Genomic DNA, 20,389 nt, shown 5'->3' on the forward strand with positions numbered 1-20,389 from the left:
AGGTCAGGACAGGCACAGCACGGTCCCTGCAGGAATGGGGTGAGCCATCAGGAATAAAGCACATTCCCTCCACCCCAAAACACTCCCTCTCAGCAATGCCACTTCCATCTGATATTTGCAAGGCACTCCCAGAGCAAAGGCAGGTTTTCCACATCCTCACCCAAGAGGAAGCAGCAGTTACCAGGAGCATCACTGTGTGGAGCCCATGGGTGTCCTTATCAGGTTGGAAGAACCTGGATGTGCCAGGGCATGAAGTGCTTCACTCCCCCAGCAGCTCCACAGATTCCAGCTGCCAGGCTGACTCCTTATCAGGCATTCTGTGGTGCCAGTGGAACTACTTGGATGCTTCACACCAGTTTCTCAGAACTCTTTTGCTTATTTTAAACACATTCATTTCTTCTTTTGAAATTCCTGTGCTAAGATCAAACAGCAGGGATTCCTCAAGCTGAATTACCACAGCCTCAAGAACTCAAAATCCATGGGTCATTTTGCACATGTGCTGTGCTGAAAAAATACCTGATGTGAGGGCACAAAACACTCCAAGTGGGCTGCTTCCCAATGGGATTGCATGGACACCCTTCATGTGCCAGGTGAGAGTTTTAACACTGACACTTGGACTGGTGACTTTTTCTCCTTATTGTTTTAAATCTTCCTTTTCTTCTAAATGATTCCCATCCATCAGCTATCACAAAAAATATTTAAACTCAATGCCCTGAGAGGAATTCCACCATTTTGGCAGTATTTCCACTTACCTCTGACAAGCACCAGCTGACCTTTCCATGCTGTAGTTTAGAGCACACAGCACAGGAGTCTTTGCAAACAGAAGAGCTGGAAGCCTTCTCAGATCCCACCACAAAGGCTGTTGAACACTCTGGGATGCTGATTGCAAGTGTCAAACTCCAAGGAAGAAAATAAATAAAACAAGGTCACCTCTTAACTCCCACCTTCTTTTGCCATTTCAGTCTCACCCTTTGCTGCCAATCTGGACACAGCTACAAAACAAAAGAAACAAAGGACTTGAGGCTGAACAAGGAAAGCGTTTTGATCCTCCAAGGTGTCTTGAGATACATGGAAAAACCACAGAGCAGCCATTCTCCGAGTGTTGTTTCCCAGGTGCCCTTCCTCTCCCTGAACAGCCCCACAGCTCTCAACCCATCACTTAGGAAGCCCTGTCTGCTCTCAGCCTTCTCCTCTCCCCATGGTTTGATCCTTCTCTTCACTCCAGAGGGATCACTCCTCCACCTGAGTCCACCCAAGAACTCTGCCCTCTGTCCTCAAAGGGAAATCCATCCCACCCTGTCCTTCAGCTGGCTTTCCACCAAAGCCACCAAGTTAATGCTCCACACCTTTTGCCTTTTACTCCTTCTTGCCTCATTTTGACTTCTTGCCACAATCTTCCTAACTTCTTCTTTTGTGTAACCACAGCTTTCTGCTCTTCATCTCCTTGCCTCACCTCTGAGCCATGCTCCATCCAGCTCTTCCCAGGGTCACACTGAGACTTCTCCACATACTTTAAGACTACAAGTTACCAACAGTGTTCTCCTTCCAGGAAGTCTGTCTTTCCAACCTTTGACCCAAGTTATCTGCTCCTCAAGAGTTTCCCCAAAAGCCCATGGAGCTAAGGTACCACACAGGCAGCAAAATCCCTGCAGTCTTAGGTACAACAAATTCCTGCAAGGAATCTACTCAAGGTAGCTCTGCCTATCAGCAGAATGCCTGTGCTCAAAGCCTTGAATCATCGGGACCTCCAAGACCTCCTTGGTCATTACAAGACCTCCAAGATCACTGAGTCCAACCTTTGGCCAGAGCCCAACATGCCAAACAATGCTGTCTTATATATCAAGAGTTCTATTATCATTATAGTGCAAGGGTTCCATATTGCCAGAGTTTTGTACCTCCTCGAAGTTTCTCACAGGCATCTCCTCTAAGCACTGACTGTTCCTGGTCCTTGCAGCAGCCATCTGACTCCAGTTCCCACCATTCCACTCTTTTATAACACTCTTCTTCTTATTGGCTACAGCTGTGACCTGTTAACATCAGGCCTACTCCTAATCTTTAGTAATCGGCTCAGCTGCAACTCTTTCAGGGATAAGATTACATTCTGTACCACCTTCATTTACCCATGCTGTGTCCCCCTACACAACAAACTGTACCATCAAGTGCCACATACACCTGCTTTCTGAACACTTCCAGGGATGGGGACTCCACCATTGCCCTGGGTGGAGCAGGTGGCCCAGCACCCTCATCCTGTAGATGAACCCCGATTAAATGAAAGCAAATTTCCAAAATGAAGAGTTGTATCTGTACCCTAAGCTGTGCTGAACCACTTCCCAGTCTCCCATCTCTCCCAGTGGATGAAGGCAGGGAAAAGCAGCCCGGGGAAGGGAGAGCTGACACATTTCCTGCTCCCACAGCTCCGAGTCGAGCAGGTTCAGGTGCAGCACATCCCTGAGCCACGTCCAGCCCATCGTGGTCAGATGTCACCTGTGACAGCCCTGGGGTGTGAGCAGAACTTGCACAATGCACATCCTGTGTGCATGTGACTCTGGGCACAGAGGAGAGGTGGATCATTTTCACCCTGGGCTGTTCTCCAACCTCACTTTCAGAGCTGTGATCTCCACAGATCCTGTTTGAACACCGACCTGGGTGTCAGGAACTGCCACTGCTGACTTCAACACCCACGTCACTGTCAAGTCCTGCCACTGGTACCAGTTCCCCAGGTCAGAATGGAGAGACCACACACCCAAGGCCCTGCTGCTGTCCCCAGACTCAGCCACTCCAAACTCAGCCAAACAAAACCAGTTCCAATTCTGTCAGGCAAGCACAGCCCATCACAGCGTGCCCAAGCTTGAGCCAGCAGGAAAATTTCCTTCCAGGATAAAGCAAGGCTTGGGTCACTGGCCACAGGTAACAAACCCTGGAGTACAGACAGGAAAGCTCTGCTGTTTTGAGGGACATGGACCACACACAAAGCTTTGCCTCATTAATCCTCTGAGATGATTAATTGTCTTCAGCAAGGCTGACAACTCTGGAAGGAACAGAAGCTGCACATCTGCATGAGCCAGCCAAATCCAGCTGCTCATACTTGCACAGCAGTCTCCTAAAACACTGCAGTGGCTCCAGAGCCTGTCAGGGCAATGACCCACCCCTGCACTTGCACAAACACTCAAGGCAGCGGGTGCTCAGCTGCAGATGGTGAGAGACAAAATCCAACTTTTCATGTCCCAAACTGTGCTGAAGCACAGCCCTCCTCATGGGGCCACCAGGCAGAGGATGCAGTCTGCAGTTCACCAGGAGAACCAGGAGCTATCCTGCAAGCAACTTTGTTACATATATAAAAAGCTTGAATCTATCACACATCTTGCTGAAAAAACATGTTCAGTCCTCTTAAGCAATGTTCAAAAGAACCTGGGGTGGATTGGATCTCTGGGTTAAGGAAGGCAGCAGGATAATTCCTGAAGTCTCAGCTATCAGTTCCACTGGGAGGCAGGTAATCCACCTTCTCTTCCTGCCAACCCCAACCTAACCACCACCAACCTGCACAATCCACACACAGGGCAAGGTGAGGGACCAAGCTTTCACGTTAGGTGTAATAGAAAAACATTCTTTACTCTGCAAGTGTCTTTACAAATATATATTTATATATTTAAGCCCATTTCAGGCCATAAAAGCCCATAAAAAACAACCAGTACCTTTTTGAACAAGAGAAACTGCAGGGCAGAAGCCTGAGGTGACAGACTCCCACACAGGGGCTGCTCTGGCTCTTCTCTGAAGGCCTTTAGTTAGCACATAAAACCATCTAAAAAATCCTTGGATGTGAAAGCAGGGGCACCATTCTTACCCCCCTTTCACCACTCTCTGTATGAGGTAAACTGGGATCACTTTTACATCATCACTTTAGAAAGGAGATGTTGTATCCTGAAGACCAGCTTTTCCAAAGAACATTTGTGAATGGGTTAAAAAGGTAAGAAAGATGTGTGGATCCAACCATAATGTGCTGTTGTCTCAAAATAGAAGACGTTGATACTAAAAAGCTATTCCAGATACATACAAGTACAAACACTAGAGCTGGTCAGAAAGATTCAGTTTCAACATTTTTTTTAAAAGCAGGGAAAATTTTCTGCAGTGTGTTTTTTTCATTTCCCCTCTCCTCACTTTTCTACCAGTTCCATAAACCCTTCTGAAAAAATCATGTGTCTGCTGTCAGAGTGCAAAGTCCATCCAAATCTCATGTTTCAGTTCACTATCTCTACACTTTACAAATCCTGATGACAAACCAAAAGGTCTCAATTTAACTTAGCAAAAGTGATATCTAGAAAATATTCAACACCAAGAGGTCTTACAAAAAAAACTTGAGACTACTAAGGCATTCTAAGGCACAGTGTTTTGGAAGAAGTGCTTTCTCCCTGTAGTGTTGCTTTATACACATCATGTGTGTGAGTCCAAGGGATGCAAGGAGCTGCAGGTGGATGCCATGGCTTCTCCCAGGCAGGGAATTCCATCTTCTGCTGCTGTTTCAGACGTAGGCTCCCAACGCTGCGTGGAATTCAGTGAGACATTGCACCAGCTGCTGAAACTTGGGTCTCTCCTCAGGATCTAGGGCCCAACAGCAGGCCATCACAGCAAACCTGCAACACAGAGGCACATGGAGTCAGCCAGGCAGCCACAGCCCCAGCCTGAAAGGCAAAGCAGCATCTGGCACTGGGAAGCTGGCTGAGCAGCCAGAGAGAGACAAGGAGCTCTGGATCTTATGGCTCATAATGATGAACAGCTCCTTCCAAGGATGGACATCTGGTATGATGAGCAAAGGGGCTGTCACCAGAGGTCCTGGCTTGATTTAGGATTTAACCCATGGCAATCCAGGAAGGAGCAGTAGAGAATTCACTGGAAATCGCTCAACTGCTATAAAAGCATGGAATGGTTTGGGTTGGAAGGGACCTTGAAGATTACCCAGTCCCACCCCTGCCAGGGGCAGGGACTCCTCCCACTATCCCAGGCTGCTCCAAGCCCTGTCCAAGTTGTCCTGGAACACTTCCAGGGATTCAGGGGCAGCCACAGCTTCTCTGGGCACCCTGTGCCAGAGCCTCAGCACCCTCACAGGGAAGAATTCCTTCCCAATATCCCATCTAACCCTGCCCTCTGCAGTGGGAAGCCATTCCCTGTGTCCTGTCACTCTACCCTTTGTCCCAAGTCCCTCTCCAGCTCTTCTGGAGCCTGTTTAGGCACTGGAAGGGCCTCTAAGTTCTCCCAGGTCTAGGCTGAACACTTGTCTGGTCCAGGCTGAACATTCCCAGAGCAGAAGGGGCTCCAGCCATCAGAATATCTCCATGGCCTTTTCTGGACTGGCTCCATCAGCTCCACTTCCTTCTGCTGCTGGGCACCGCAGAGCCAGAGTTCCACCAGCAATGTTCACCCCAGGCTTTGTCTGCCAGGCAGAACAATCAGGCAAGAAAAGGCAGCCCTGGCTCTGTCCTTGGGCAGCCTGGCTCAGCACCCCAAGCAGAAAGCAGCACGTTTGTCCTCCCCCACAGAGGCACTCACAGTTCATCGGGGCAGTTGATGGGCTGAGCTATCCGATAGCCATCCTTTAAATAAGCTGCCATCTCGAAGGGGTCGATGTCCACGTACGGGGTCTGGCCCAGGGTCATCAGCTCCCACAGGGTCACCCCAAAGGCCCACTGCAAAGGAACAGTGCAAAGGAGCATTAACACAACGTGCTGAACCCCCAGAGCTCCTCCAGCCAGGCCACAAAGCCAGCTGCGAGGAGGATTGCTGTCCAAGACAATTACACACAGTAAGAAAGCTTTGCATGAATGCTCTATATATAAGCAAATTCAACATGGCTTGAACTGGGCTAATGAAAAATCACAGAATTGGTGATAAATTGCACAGAAAAGCTGTGGCTGCCCCATCCCTGCCCCATGGTCAGGCTGCATGGGGCTTGGAGCAACCTGGCATAGTGGAAGGTGTCCCTGCCCCATGGCAGGGAGTGGGATCCAGATGGTCTTAAGGTTCCTCCCATCCCAAACCAACCTGTGATTCTACAAACTTAAAATCTTACTGCACAAAGATATCATGAATTTCTTTAACATGAAATTACAGAACACCTACATCTAAATTAGTGAACATTAAATGATTGTCTCCTATATATTTGTTGGTTTACACTTTACTTCTTTAAAAAGAAGTAAAGTGTAAAAAAACAAATATATAGGAGATAATAATTTAATGATTATTTTTTGTTATACTTTACTTCTTCAAAATGCCTTGAAAATCCTCAAAAAAGTCTGCAAAATTCAAAGGATCAGAAATTAAATTATAATTTTTTTATTCCAAATCATCTGTATATTTGGAGAGTATGTTCAGGAATAGGACTCGGAAAAAAAAAAAAGAGATTTCACCTCAGTAAATCTGACAATCAGCATTCAACACATTCATCTGGCAACCCTTGCCAGAAGGAGCTTGAAGTGATGAAAAAATCCATCTATGAATCCACATACAAGCAGAGTACAAGGAAAATGATCTATTATCTGGTATCCAGAGAGCCACGAGACCAAACAGAGATGGGGCTGATACGGCACGCTCCTGACTCACCACTCAAGCTCCACATCATCATTCATTAGAAAGGGGCACAATCATGCATGGCTCACACAATTCTTGTTTTAATCAAGAGAAATCCCACTCACTGCCTTGACCCAAGCCTTAGGGAAGGGATATTTTCAGGCGGGAAGGGCAGAGCACAGATGTGCTCAAACAGCCACCAAAGGAAATAAAGCCCCTTTTAGCTGCAGTGGAGAAGACTGCTGAGGGACAAAGGGTGATCATGAAGATAAAATAGAGAGTGATTCAAGCAAAACCACTCTGGGAATACAGCTGTTCTAATTCCATAGGAAGCTGCATAGAGATGGCATGAAGAGATGCAGAGTTTCATGTGCCACAGCAGGAAAAACAGGGAATTAAGATTCAGCAGGAATGGTGGTTTGTTTTCCTACACTCTGGCTGACTGATAGAGCTGTTGGCAGGGGAGCAACACTTTATTGGGAAAGTTTCAAGCCAGCAAACACATTTGAAAGAAAGTCATCCAAAAAGCAAGCCTGGAACACATCCCCTGGCATCCCTGCAGACACAGACACTGTTTGTACCAGACTTCATCACCCATTCCCAGTTACATGCAATGGATCACTGGGTTTGTTCCTACCAAACCCACAAAAACATCTGACATCAGCTTTTTGTGAAAGGAGTCCAGGTAGATGCAAAGCTGATATTTAGGGCACATGGTGTTTTCTACACCCAGAAAAACTACACCCAGTTCACTTTTGAACTCTACACAACTCAAATGGCCATGTGTCTGCAGTTAGAATTGGGTGTTAAAAGGTGGGTGGCATTTATCCCTAAGCAATGAAAAAAGTACTTCTGGTTAAAATGGACTGGAAAAAATGCTGAATTGCATTGGAGTTTTCAAAAATGGTTACAATAATGAGATTTACTCATCCTAATAAAATTCTACATCTCACTGCTGCTGTTACATAAGCTTTGATTTCCCAGTTCTCACAAACAGTAATTGCTTTCATGTCCCAGGTTTTTAAAAAAATGTAAAAATAAAAAAAACCCACCATTTGATTGAGTTCATTTAGCTCTCTAAAAACATGCTTTTACAGGCAACTTCCATTTCCTCTTCTGTCTTTAGGTTGGATCTAACACAAGCCCCCATGTGTTTTCCAATGAATACACATGTGCAGCACAACTGGCACCTTCCCTTCCTTCCTTCTTTTCCTTGTTTACATGGCTCCAGCACTAGTACAGAGACCATGGAGGGAAAAAGCCACCAGAACTCTCTAAAATTTCTCAAACTGGCATCAGACCACTATCCTGGATGGGATGCATCATAGGGAACAGGCTGAGGTCACTGCAACACTGCTCTTATCTCTGAAAGGTCACCTCAGCTGGGAGAGGTTCCTGGCCACTGGAATGAAGGAATTCTCTGGAAGAGCTGGGATTTGGGGGACTGTGGGCCACAGAGTCAAACACCAGCTCCTGCTCATGTCAGGGAGCTCATTATCAGGGATATCTGGGAACAGCCAGCGTGGATTTATCAAGGAAAGCTGTGCCTGAGCAGATTTGTGCTGACCAGACAGAGCACACGGTGAGGAATGGCTAAGGAATGGGTGCCCACCTTGACTTCCAGAGGGTGCTGGGGCACAGAACAGGATCCCCAGGGAATGGGCACAGCCCCAAGGCTGCCAGAGCTCCAGCAGCATTTGGGATTGCTGGGGTGTCTGTGCAGGGCCAGGAGCTGGACTGGATATCCCTGTGGGTCCCTTCCAACTTGAGATACTTTACGAAAAGCAGTCCTAGTGCAGCTCCCTGAATTTGAGTGTGTTCCTTGCTTGCACTTCCAAAGGAACAGGGAGCAAGGGGCACCTCTGCTGTGCACAGTGTGCTCAGAGCAGCTGTGGCTGCCTCATCCCTGGAAGAGTTCCAGGCCAGGTTGGACAGGTCTTAGAGCAACCTGGGACAGTGGAAGGTGTCCCTGTTCATGGCGGGGGTGGAATTAAATGGGCTTTAAAGGTCCCTTTCAATCCCAACCATTCTGGGATTCTGTGATTCTCCAGCAACTGAAAAAAGAGCAAAATGTCATCAAAACACATTTCCAGGAAAAAAAGCCTCACCACATCACTGGCACTGGAGAATTCATTGTTGACCAGGCTCTCCAGGGCCATCCAGCGCACGGGCCTGTTCTCGTTGTCCCCCAGGCAGTGATAGTCCATGGGGAACAGGTCCCGCGACAGCGCGTTGTCTGTGATCTTCACCTGCAGGGCATCGTCGATGCTGGGCACAGAGAACAGCACATCAGGGTTGTGATTTCAGGATTTGCCTCAGAACCCTGGTTCCTCCCCTGCTGATCCCTCCCAGGTGTGTCAGTCACCTCTCCTTTCCCACCCTGACCCCTGCTGAGCACTGTCTGTTAACCCTGGCATTCCAGAAGGGCGTTGGGTGATTGGGCAGATTCAAAGGATGCTCCCTACCCCTGTGGGGGCATTGGGCCATCCAAGTGTCCTTTGTCCCTTGAGACCTCCTCCCCTGTACCTGGTTGGTGGCTCCTTACACCTTCCCTCCCCCTCTCCTCAAGGTTAAAAGGAACAGCAACCACACGGTTCAGGGAGTTCTGTTGGAGCTGTTGCTGGATTCAGAGGCCTGTGGGCCAGAATAAAGCTCTGCATTGAAGCCCTCTAGCAAAACCCAACTCCTTTCCTTCACCATCACCTTAAATCTTCTCCATCAGAGGGAAACCTGAGCTCCTGCATGCCTGGACTTGCCTCCAAGCACCCAGCTGCAGCATCCAGCTAGCCAAAAGTGTCACTAGGGTGAAACACCACAGTGCCCCTATTTGCTTCAGCAGCAAGGGCCAGACAAGCTCAAGCACATCCCTTCTGGCTATATTGGTAATATTCCAATAGGTCAGCAACCCCACAGCTCTGCCCAGCCCCGAGGGCCACACTCAGCACTCACTGGGGACTGCTAATCCACAGCTCGAGCACTGGCACTCTCCTGCATCAAGACACGCTTACTCTGTGATTAGCAAACATTATCACAGCACCAGTTTATTCTGTGCCAACTGATAAGCACTAGAAAAATCAGCAGGCTTGATTAAATAAAACCAAACACTTACAAGTGCAAGAAAATACTGTTAAAGCAAAGAAGTAACTGCCTCAAGTTACTCCTGCTCTTTTGGAGATCCCCTATCAGGGCAATTAAACACTTCGTAGCTCTAGTACCTCTGTGGCAATAATGAGGCAAAGACCTAAGCAAAGAAAGAGCCAGAAATTTAATATCTGTAACCAACCAGTACCCTTTGTGGCCCAAAAGCATGTCTCCCATCAAGCCATCTGCTGAAAAACTCTTTATTCCCTCCACAACAGATATTGATGCTTGTCAGAAATAGGGTACAAAGGGAAACTTACTTTAATCAAGAAAAGATGACTCAAAATAGCAGAGAGAATTTGCCCCCTCTGGGGTGTGATTCAAACTCTTTGAACTTAAAACTGTGTGCAATAAAGTTCAGTGTTCTCATAAACAGCTGACTTCAGAATATGGCAAAGATGTTGGCTTCAACATTGTATGACAAATATACAGAAGGAACATTGGGGTGGGGGTATTGTAACAAACTGGTTTTTGTTGTCTTCTCATCTTGGCAATTATTTTGATGAGAAAAATGAAATATAAATGGTCTTTCTGTGTTTTTCTCTCTTTACTATCCCAGATATCTTTTTTTTTTCCCTATGCACTTTCAGTCCAGTTCATTATCCTCAAAATTTACACAACAGGAAATTTCCTATCTAGTCATTTTTAAGAGTTCAGAGAATTTCCTAGAAGACCTGTGGAAAGCAAATGCAATGCAAAGGGCAATTCCCCAGCAATTAGACAGCCCTGACTTGTGTAACCCTCATGTCCACTGTAATTGGACCTGGCTGAGCCATGGGCACATGAGACCACAAGCATTTCCTCCCTTAAACCTGCCAAGATCACTGGAATCTTGGCTCCCTTCCCAAAATTAGGAGATGGGTCCGATGCACTTCCCAGCCTTTCACCACCCAGAGCAAACCTGGGGAACAAAGAGGGGCTGGTGGAACAAAGTCCTTCAGGGGACCTTGGCTACTGGCACCTCTTTATCTTTCCAAACATGAAGCTCCAAAGGATGTCCCTGATGTTTGTGATTCCCTGATGTTTGTGATCTCTGTCTCTTGTGGCCCCACTTCCTCCTCAATGTGCTCAGCAGTGAGGAACAGCAATAGGAATTAGGAACAGGATCTGTCATCACACTGAGCACCCTTACAGGGCACAAGAGCAGAGATGGTGGTGACTAAGTGATGAGGTTCCTAGAAGGCCACCAAACATCTCTACTTCTACATTTTGGAGTGTATTCCAGCCTGAAGTTGGTCTCAAACCCCTCTTTGGCATTCCTGCCATTCCAGAGAACATTTGTATCTATCCATCATTTGGCAACTAAGAAATCTACCAACAAACTAAGTCTTTAACTCAGTTTTTGAGGAGAAAAAATGAAGAAAACCAGCCTAAAACAAAAATCTATCCATTGATAAACTGTCAAAGATATTCTAAGTTTTTATTAAAGTTGAAAGGAAACTTTAACTCTTTTCAAGCCTTTGAAAAAGTGATAGTCAAACCCAGCTGAAGCATTTACAGAGAGGATGTTCTGCATCCTTTAGAACCACAACTCCTGGTTCCCCTTGCTTTGGGGAAAAACAACTTCACTGACTACACCAGAGACCCCACCCCTGCATTTTGAAGGGGAGCTGAGGCTGAGTGCAGGGAGCTGCAGAGGGGACAGTACTTACACACAGTTCCTTGCAGCCAGGTCTTTGTGGATGACCTCCCTCCTGGCCAGGTAGCTCATCCCACAGGCAATCTGGATGGCCATGTGTACCAGATCCTGCTGGGAAATCGCCTGCAAGAGCCCAGAGCAGCAGCCATCAGCCCCTCCAGCCCAGCACCTGCAGGGTTATTGGGTTTGCTGTGTCCCAGTGCCCCCTCCCCTTCCACTCCCCACAGACACGACCACCTATGGGCACTCATGATGGTGCCTTACTCGAAATTTTAACTTCTTTTTTTGACATGCCAAGGGAAAATACTTCCATCTTGCAAGTGCCTCACTCTTTGTATCTACTTTTCCTTTGATTGGAAGTGGACATAGGTAAAAATGGTCCATTTTATCCCTTCCCACACCTTTTTCACTTTGTTTCTCTGGAAACCAGCTAATTCCAGGGAGCAGCACAGTCAAAATCCTTGTTGCTCTCCAAAACCAGCATCAAAGGCTTCAGCTCCTTTTGCAACTTCACAGTCCCATCATAATTAAAATCTTGCCTGTATTTATAGCTTGGGATACCAAAAGCAGTATCAGTAAATCTGCAATTTCTCCATACACCACTCCCCTTAATTTAATCCACAATTTTCTCTATTTGTTGCTATAATTTTAGGATGCATTGATTGAGCTCCTACCCTAATGAGAGGTGACAGCTTCCTGCCCTCTGAACACCCAGGATAAACTTTTCCTGGTGGGAAACAAGGCAAACACTTGCTGGGGAGCCACCTCTGCAGCTCTCCTGGATCCCATTGAACAGGAGAGTGCCACAACCATTCCTCTGGTGGCACAAACTCAGAGCAAATGGAGGTTTAATGGGCACGAAGTCCCACATGCCCAAGGGTACCTGAGGATTGTTGGCCTCCACCAATTTGCACTGTCTCAGGAAGAGTTTAAGGTTCCCCCAGTTCATGTAGGGCAGCAGCACCATTGGTTTCTCTCCCTCCTCTATACAGACATGAGTGATAGGCAGCAGATTCCTGGAAAAGAGAGAAATTCCTGATGTTATCGAACTGAAATTTGATTAAAATAATTTTGATTCCTAAACACAGCAATAAAATTAATTCAACATGAAAGCATTTAATCTTGTATTAGGAATTGCAGAGCACAATATGTCCAATTAACTGAAGCCCTAGACAGCACTTTTAATAAATGAAATATTTGACTTCTTTCCCATTATGAAGAACCCTCCAAATGTTTTCACTTGGTCCAAGAGGGCTGACATAAATTGTTGTGAATACAGGTGAAGACACACAAGTGCTATATCCTAAACTGGGGGGTGCAGCATTCTAAATCTATTACAGATATAAAACACATACTTGCCCTACAGCATTTAAACAAAAAAAAGTCAGAACGTCATGTTTGATCCACTGCAAAGTAACAGAACAGAAAGTTTTAGTTCTGGATCAGCCACTTTAAGGGCCTTTCCAAGATTTTTGTGGCTCAGGTAATCCCCATGCTGCAGTGTCTCTGCACAACTTCCTTAGAAGAAATATAATATATAATATATGTACACATGCAAATTCATAGAAACTCAAACCAAACTGGACACAGTTTCATTTTCCATTAATCACTTTTTAAAACACCTGTGTTTTTCCATTGAATACCACTAGTAAAAGTCACCAACAACTAACCACTTTTTTTAATTTTGAATTTTCTTACTCTTTCCTGAAAATTTCTCACACACAGGTGTCACATCCATCAGCTCTGGAGACCCATGAGGGTCCCAGCTTTATAGGCAGTGTAGGGAAGAAAAGCTTTTTGGACTATTTTTTAAAAGCTTGACTTATAAAAGGGAGGACAACAGCTCATTTGGAATGATGAGAGCAGGGCAAGTTCATTTTGTTTCTATTTTAGGTATGTTTCACCAAAAACCTGCTACTCCTGTATTTTAGGCAAGGCCTTTATTATATAAGGCTGGGAATGTCCAGCCTGGAGAAGGATCAGGGAGACCTCAGAGTCCTTTCCAGTGCCTAAAGGGGCTCCAGGAGAGCTGGAGAGGGACTTGGAATGAGGAATGGAGGGACAGCACAAGGGAAAATGGCTTCCTGCTGCCAGATAGGGATGGATGGGATGTTGGGAAGAAATTCTTCCCTGTGAGGGTGGCAAAGCCTTGGCACAGGTTGCCCAGAGCAGCTGTGGCTGCTCCTGGATCCCTGGAAGTGTCCAAGGCTAAGTTGGACAGGGCTTGGAGCAACCTGGGATAGTGGAATGTGTCCTTGCCCATGGATGAGCTTTAAGGTCCCATCCAAGCCACCCTGGCATTTCATAATTCTACAGAAGTGCTGCTGAATTCCCAGCAAACAGCTTCTTCTCCCCAGGGATCTTTACCCAGGTACTCCCACCTCACAGTGACATGGATTTGTCACCCTACCTGTGGTGAAGCCCTCTGAGTTTACAGCTTTCTGTCAGCATCATTGTCACCTGCACCTCCGAGGCTTGATCTGAGGGAAAAAGGAAGCACAGATAAACCTTGGAAACAAATCAACACATTAATTAAAATTCAGTCCAGATCTGAAAGTCACTTAAGGTCACTTGAGCACGAACAGAACTTGTTTGCCTCCTTTCTTAAAATGGCACTTAGAAAAAGCACTTAGAGAAAGAAAAGTTCAAGGCCAAGTTCTGAGGCTCATTTCTGCTTTAAGGAGTGGGGTCAAGCCCAGAAAGGAAACCAAGCACATTCCAGGGGCTGACAGGCTCTGGTTCTGCACTTCCTGACAGCTCCTGGGCAGGCACAAGGCAGCTGCACTGGGCAGTGGGGTCTCATCCTGCACGGGACTGGTTCCCATGGAAGAAATGGGATGGGCCAAATGTTCCCAAGCACAAATGTGCTCCAAGGGACGCTTTGCTGCTGAGTTACCACTCCAGGTACAGTTGTGTTTACTGCCACATGGCTGGAGGCTGTTTATGTCTACATTCACTTATTTCCTTGCTCTCTTGCTTGACACACTTGACTCTTGGTAACCTTAGAACTGTTTGCTGCTCTCTCCCCCACCTTTTCAAATGAATAAATAAATAAAACCACTGCTGCCAGCCAAAATTCAGGCACCTGTGATAAATCCAATAACCCAAAGCAGAAGCACAGGTGGTGCTTGGAACCCCTTTCCCACCACTCTTTGTGTATTTGGGGTATTTTTCCCCCCTTGGTGGCAAGAACCTCCAGGGAAACACAAGGAGACATCAACAGGAGCTCTCCCAATCCCACCCCCCTCACACCTGGGAGCATTTTTGGTGTTTCCCTCATGCTGGGACTAGTTCTGGCAGGGAGCTGGCACAGGAGAGCCCAGCACAGCCCAAGGAACTCTCCTTGCTGCACCAGGGGGAATTTACATGTCCTGGATGAGTCAAGCCAAGGCTTTACTGCCCTGGGAGGAAGAATAGGCAAGAAATCCTCTGCTCTTTTCCCTCCTCCAAGGTCTGATCCTGCCCCCTGTACAGCCCTGACACCCTTTCCTAACTGAGCCTCAGCCCTGCAAAAGGAAACAGGACTCTGGCTGAATGAAGAGTGATGGGAGCATTCTGCAGAAGCTCAGAGGTGCCACTAAATTAGTGACAATTGTGGTATATTATGGGATGTATCAGCCAGTGCTTTTGGGCCCTTCACTACAGGGACTTTGAGAGGCTGGAGCTTCTCCAGGGAAGGGAATGGAGCTGGGGAAGGGAATGGAGCACCAGGAGAGGCTGAGAAAGCTGGAAAGGGGCTCAGCCTGGAGAAAAGGAGGCTCAGGGGGGACCTTGTGGCTCTGCACAACTCCTGACAGGAGGGGACAGCTGGGCGTGGTAGGGCTCTGCTCCCAGGGAATAGGACAGGATGAGAGGAAACAGCTTTGAGCTGCACCAGGGAAGGTTCAAACTGGATATTGGGGAATATTTACTGACAGAAAGGATGGTCAGACATTGGAATAGGCTGCCTGGGGCACTGGTTGAGGATTTGAGTCTGGAGGGGTTTAAATCTGTGTGGATGTGGCACTTGAGGACATGGGTCAGTGGTGGCCTTGGCAGTGCTGGGAGGATGACTGGACTCGATGGTCTTAGAAGTTCTTTCCAACACAAACAAATCTGTGATTCCCTTCTATTGGATAACAACTCTGTATGTGGGGATGGTACAAACAGGTTCCTACAGTGCAGGACACACTGAAGCCATGGCCAGCTGAAGTCTCTGGTCTGCACTACAACAGAAGCCCTATGGGCTGGACACTTGATGGATTCAATTATGTACAAGACAGATGCAAAAGGCTTGGAAAGAGGAAAGAAAAACTAAGATCCTACATTAAAACAAAGTTACACAGCCCTGAATGACTGAATCAGGCAGTTCTAAAAGCCAGCATTAAAAATTGAGGTGGAAAAGCAGATTCTGAGAAGTCAGAGGAGCAGGTTACCTGTACAGAGCTTCAGCAGTAACTACAGGGCCCAAAGACCTCAACCTCTTCACCCAGCACATGAGGAAGGCAGGAAAGAGATTCCTGGGTGTGAATTTAAGCAGATTAACTCCTCACACACTCTCTGGCCCTGTGCTTGCTGAACTGGTTTGCTTTTAATTATAAGAGCCACCAAGCAATAATTTGAAGCTTTAAATCAGAGATAGTTTAAGAGTGGGTTTAAGATCTACAGAACGAGTCAGGCTGGTTTGGACAATGCACCCATTCATCTCCTCATGGTGACTCTTCTGCCAAAGCCTTTCCCTTTCCAGCACTCAGGGAAGTTTCCAGCAGGTCAGTGTTGTTTTCTCTCCAGGTTATAGTGGTTGGGCACCCAAAGGGATGATTGACTCCCAGGCAAGTGTATACGGAAACTGAAATCTTATCTTGTGAAACAGTCCCACCATCCATATTGTGTTTGCTTATCAATATTATTTCCTTGTTTTCTGCATAGAAAAAACTTACCCAACACCAACAAATTCAACAGACTCAGAACAAACAATAGTGTTCACAGCTAATTCTCCTCTAGTTGAAACCAGTGCCAATTTAGAATCACCACACAATTTGATTATTGTGGGTTTGTACTAGATATTATTCAAAACACAATATTAATCACCACTTCTTGGAGTTATTCTTGTCAAAAGGGGGAAAGGAACACCAAAATACTGCTACTGCAACAGTCCCCACTGCAATCAGGCTTCCTTTTAAGGCATTTTCATCAGTGACAAAGGAAAAAGTTCAGTTAAACGACCTCTGTCACAGTTAGTAGACTATGACCACTTTTGAGCAACCAACACACACATCTTCACATACCAGGACGAAGGGGATTTTGACAATATTATTTTGTTGTGGAGGCTTGGTGAATCTGAGCATCCTTTACTAAAATTCCTTAAAACCAATCCAGCAAACCCACAATTTCTAGTTTTGACAGGAGAAACAGAGCCCCAGTGCCACAGCAATCCCAGCTTGCTGAGACCTTTTTCCAAGGACATAGCGAGATGAACCCTACAGATTCCATCTTCCTGCCTGGGCCAATGTATAACCCCAAATTCCCCAAACTGTGTCAATCCCTGAGTGATGTAAGCACACACACCTTGTTTTCTTCTCAGAGCTGTTTGTGCAGCCACTCAGACAGAAAAGGGGAAGGATCCTGTCACACCATGGGATGTAGAAATAAAAAGCCCATGGGCTTTTGTGGCTCCTTTTGTCTGCCCCAACATGAAGGTGTCAGATGCAAGCACAGCCACACACACAGCTACAGAGGGGAGAGGGGGAAAAGCCTCCCACAGAGCCAGAAACCTCTGAAATTACAACAGCTACTTGGAGACACAACTGAGGAGGTCACAGTCTCCTCTTTATTAAATCTGGGCACCAGGAACAGCCTTGAATTTGAGTGCTCCAGGGCAAGGCTTCATTGCAAAACTTCCTTAAAGCCCTGAAAAAAGCTGAACTGAGATATTACCATTATTTGTGATTAAGAACATGTCAGTGCTCAGCCACAAATGGAGTTGCAGTTGGATACTCATGTGGAGCAGCCAGATTTCCACAAAGTGATCATGCAGCAACAGCTGAGAAACCAAAGAGCAGCAAATTCAGGTGAGTTCAGAGGAAAATTTAACACCCAGAAATATTCCAGATACTCAGGACCAAAAAGGTGCTTAAAACCAAGACTGAGATAGATGTAGATGCATTCCAGAGAGGAAGATGCTCTCCAAGCCCTGCTTTTACCCAAAAGTCTGGCTGTGAAAGCCTGCCCTGAGGCCCAGGGCAAGAACAAGGCAGGATTCCAAGCTCTGATGGAGCTGCAGGTTTATCTCCTGATATCACAGGATTTGTGTGCAGCCAGGCACAATGGGGCTCTTGGCACTGCTGGTTTTACATCCCTCTGTGCTGGGGCCCTGCCTGGTTCATGCGGAGGAAAAACACCTATTCCATTTTTACCAACTTCTTAAAATCCAGCTGCAAAAATTCATTTTAAAATCTTTGTTCATTACCATTCATCAGTCACATGAATCATCAGGTGAAGAGATCTTGGGGAAGTTCTGTGATGACACTAAATTGAAGGGAATTGCCTGCTCTGAGACCAGGCACTCATCAGCTGCAGGGCACCAGGCTTTGCTTCACCAGGAAAAGTCACTCCACACCCCAAAGGACTGAGCAGAGATGAAAACCAGTAATTACCTGGATATTGCAGTGGGGAACTGAGGAGCTGGGTGCTTTCATGAGTCACTTTGGAAGTCAGACCTCCCAGAGCCTCAAAATTGCAAAGCACAGCTTAAGTAGGATCACAGAATCCTTTAGGTTGGAAAAGCCCTCCAAGATCAAGTCCACTCATTCCTCCAGTGCTGCCAAAGCCACTTCTAACCCATGTCCCCAAGTGCCACATCCACACCTCCGTTAAATCCCTTCAGGAATGGGGACTCCACCACTGCCCTGGGCAGCTGTGGCAGGGATGGACAGCCCTTTCTGGGAAGAAATTTTCTCTAGCATCCAACCTAAACTTCTCATGGGGCAACTTGAGGCAATTTTCTTCTTGTCCTGTTCCTTGTTCCCTGGGAGAACAGGGTGACACCCACCTCACAACCTCCTCTCAGGCAGCACTACAATTTAAAGGACTTCTGACGGTAGAATGGTCACTGAAATCTGTTTCTTCAGAAGACAAAGCAGAACCTGAAAACCCATGTAACCACAGGGTTCAAAACTGAGTCCCGTTTGAACTCTCTCACAGCCTACTACAGGCACTAATAGCTGATTCTTTCAAGACTCCTGTCAGAAGCAGCTCTGCAAATGCTACAGCCAGGAGCTCCAAGGCTTCTGATGAATGTTTCCAACTGCAATATTTCAGATGATGTTTTACCTGCAGCTTTTCTCACCTTTGGACCATTTGTAATGGCATGTTCTCCTGTGAACTTCCTCCTGTTTCATACTGCAAGGTAATACTCCCCCACACCACACCACTTACACAGCCCATTTTCTACACCCCTGCCTGTTTTCACAAGCTTCTATTACCCTTATTACTTTTCAGCCTTGTGGGCTTTGCCAAATATCCCATGACAAAGTGCACAAGCTCCAGTTATTGAAGGGTGACAGCCACAAAGGGAGGCACAGTGGTCACAGGAATTTAGAGTGCAGGACTAGAGCAGCTCCAGGTGATAAATGCTCCCAGTATCAACACATCCTTGTTAATTACTGCTGCTTCTGCATGGCAATTAATTAGGTAAAACTGCTCCCAAGGCAGAATTCCACCCCAGTTCAAAGAGAATGCCTGCCTGAGTATTGGTTTAACCCCTCCACACAAGTCTTGGAAGTGATTCAATGCCTGTGCTCACATCTGTTGCACAGGACATTTTTAATGCCCCTATCAGGTAACCTTCACAACTTTCCTTCACCAGAAGGAAATGCAAGAAGTCATGATCCAACCTGCCTTATCTCAGGCAGAAAGGAAAGTAGATATAAAAAATATTTCAGCTTTCAAATTTCAAGGCTCCAGGAGTGAGCCAGAGCCAAGTGGAGCATCTGATGCTTCCTCCTGCACACTGTGCTCCTGTTTGCAGCTTGGAGCTGCAGGAGGTGTTCAGGTCATCACTCTCACAAATTCAACATCTCCCAGCTTTCCAAGGCAGTCCTGCATCCTACAGAACTCCAGTCTCCTGTAAAGGTAAGACATGCATTCCAAACCACAGCAAGAAGAGGTTACAACACAGGACACTGCACTTAGTCCTGATAAAATTTCCACAGAACAGGATTTCTCTTCCAATCCTGGTATCCAGACATCAAGTATCAACCACATGAGTTTATTTTGCAAAGCAAAGCAGCTCACACTGACAAATCCAAGCCTAATTTTAATAAATCTTTGGATTGAGTCAACATGTCACTGCTAAAATAGGGAATGCTATTCTGGTTTTCCTACATTACAAATGCACATGCAGTTTTAAACCACAGAAAGGGCAGAGAAAAGCAGGATTTGGGGATAGTCTTAGTTCCCTGTGTAACAGTAACACCAGAATCCAGGAAGCAGCAGCAAAGAGGAGAAAGTAAAAGGCTCTTTGTTCAATAATCCATTTAACTCAAAGTGAACCTGAAAGTGTTAAGTAAGTGAAAGTGAAAGTGAAAGTGGGAAAGAGAGACATGATTGATGTCCTGGTCCAAAGGTAAAGGGGCAGCACATAATAAAACTGATGTACAAGTAGAGATTTTAACTGTATGTAAATTAAATTGCCCTGCAGGTATCTTTTAGCATATGGAATAACAAATCTTTAAATTATATAGTACAATACTTTGGAAATCATCCCCTCAGTATTTTCTGAAGAATACTGTACTGCTTCTAATCCTACTACTAGGATTAACTGACAAATCAAGTGCATTTTTAGGCTGATATTCAGAAATTTGCTACTTATCCCAAATTCTTTAAATTCAAATATCTTCCTTTATAAAGACACTCAAGAATTTAGCTCAGATGAGCAGTAACTCTTGATTTATTTTTCTGGCATAAACTATACTCTTCAGAAACAGGATCCTGCACTCTGATTTTGGAAGATTAAATACTTTGGAACAATTAATTCAAATGCTGTGTGTTTAAGGTACAAATTTAAACTTA

At 46.1% G+C, this 20,389-nt stretch overlaps 1 protein-coding gene across 2 annotated transcripts in view; it reads right to left on the reverse strand.

Annotated features, from left to right (window-relative positions):
* Positions 1 to 3,625: 3,625 nt before the first annotated feature.
* RYK (receptor like tyrosine kinase) overlaps positions 3,626 to 20,389 on the reverse strand; it is a 55,130-nt gene continuing 38,366 nt past the window's right edge. For both annotated transcript variants that reach the window (XM_058812100.1, XM_058812099.1), the window contains exons 10-15: positions 13,749 to 13,818; positions 12,222 to 12,354; positions 11,352 to 11,461; positions 8,667 to 8,826; positions 5,542 to 5,678; positions 3,626 to 4,628 (exon numbers count right to left, since the gene is read on the reverse strand). In XM_058812100.1, coding sequence (XP_058668083.1) covers positions 4,517 to 4,628; positions 5,542 to 5,678; positions 8,667 to 8,826; positions 11,352 to 11,461; positions 12,222 to 12,354; positions 13,749 to 13,818 — 722 coding nt within the window. In that variant the 3' untranslated portion in view covers positions 3,626 to 4,516. The remainder of the gene's footprint in view (positions 4,629 to 5,541; positions 5,679 to 8,666; positions 8,827 to 11,351; positions 11,462 to 12,221; positions 12,355 to 13,748; positions 13,819 to 20,389) is intronic.

This window comes from Ammospiza caudacuta, chromosome 11 (genome assembly GCF_027887145.1).
Source record: "Ammospiza caudacuta isolate bAmmCau1 chromosome 11, bAmmCau1.pri, whole genome shotgun sequence".
Classification (NCBI taxonomy): domain Eukaryota; kingdom Metazoa; phylum Chordata; class Aves; order Passeriformes; family Passerellidae; genus Ammospiza; species Ammospiza caudacuta.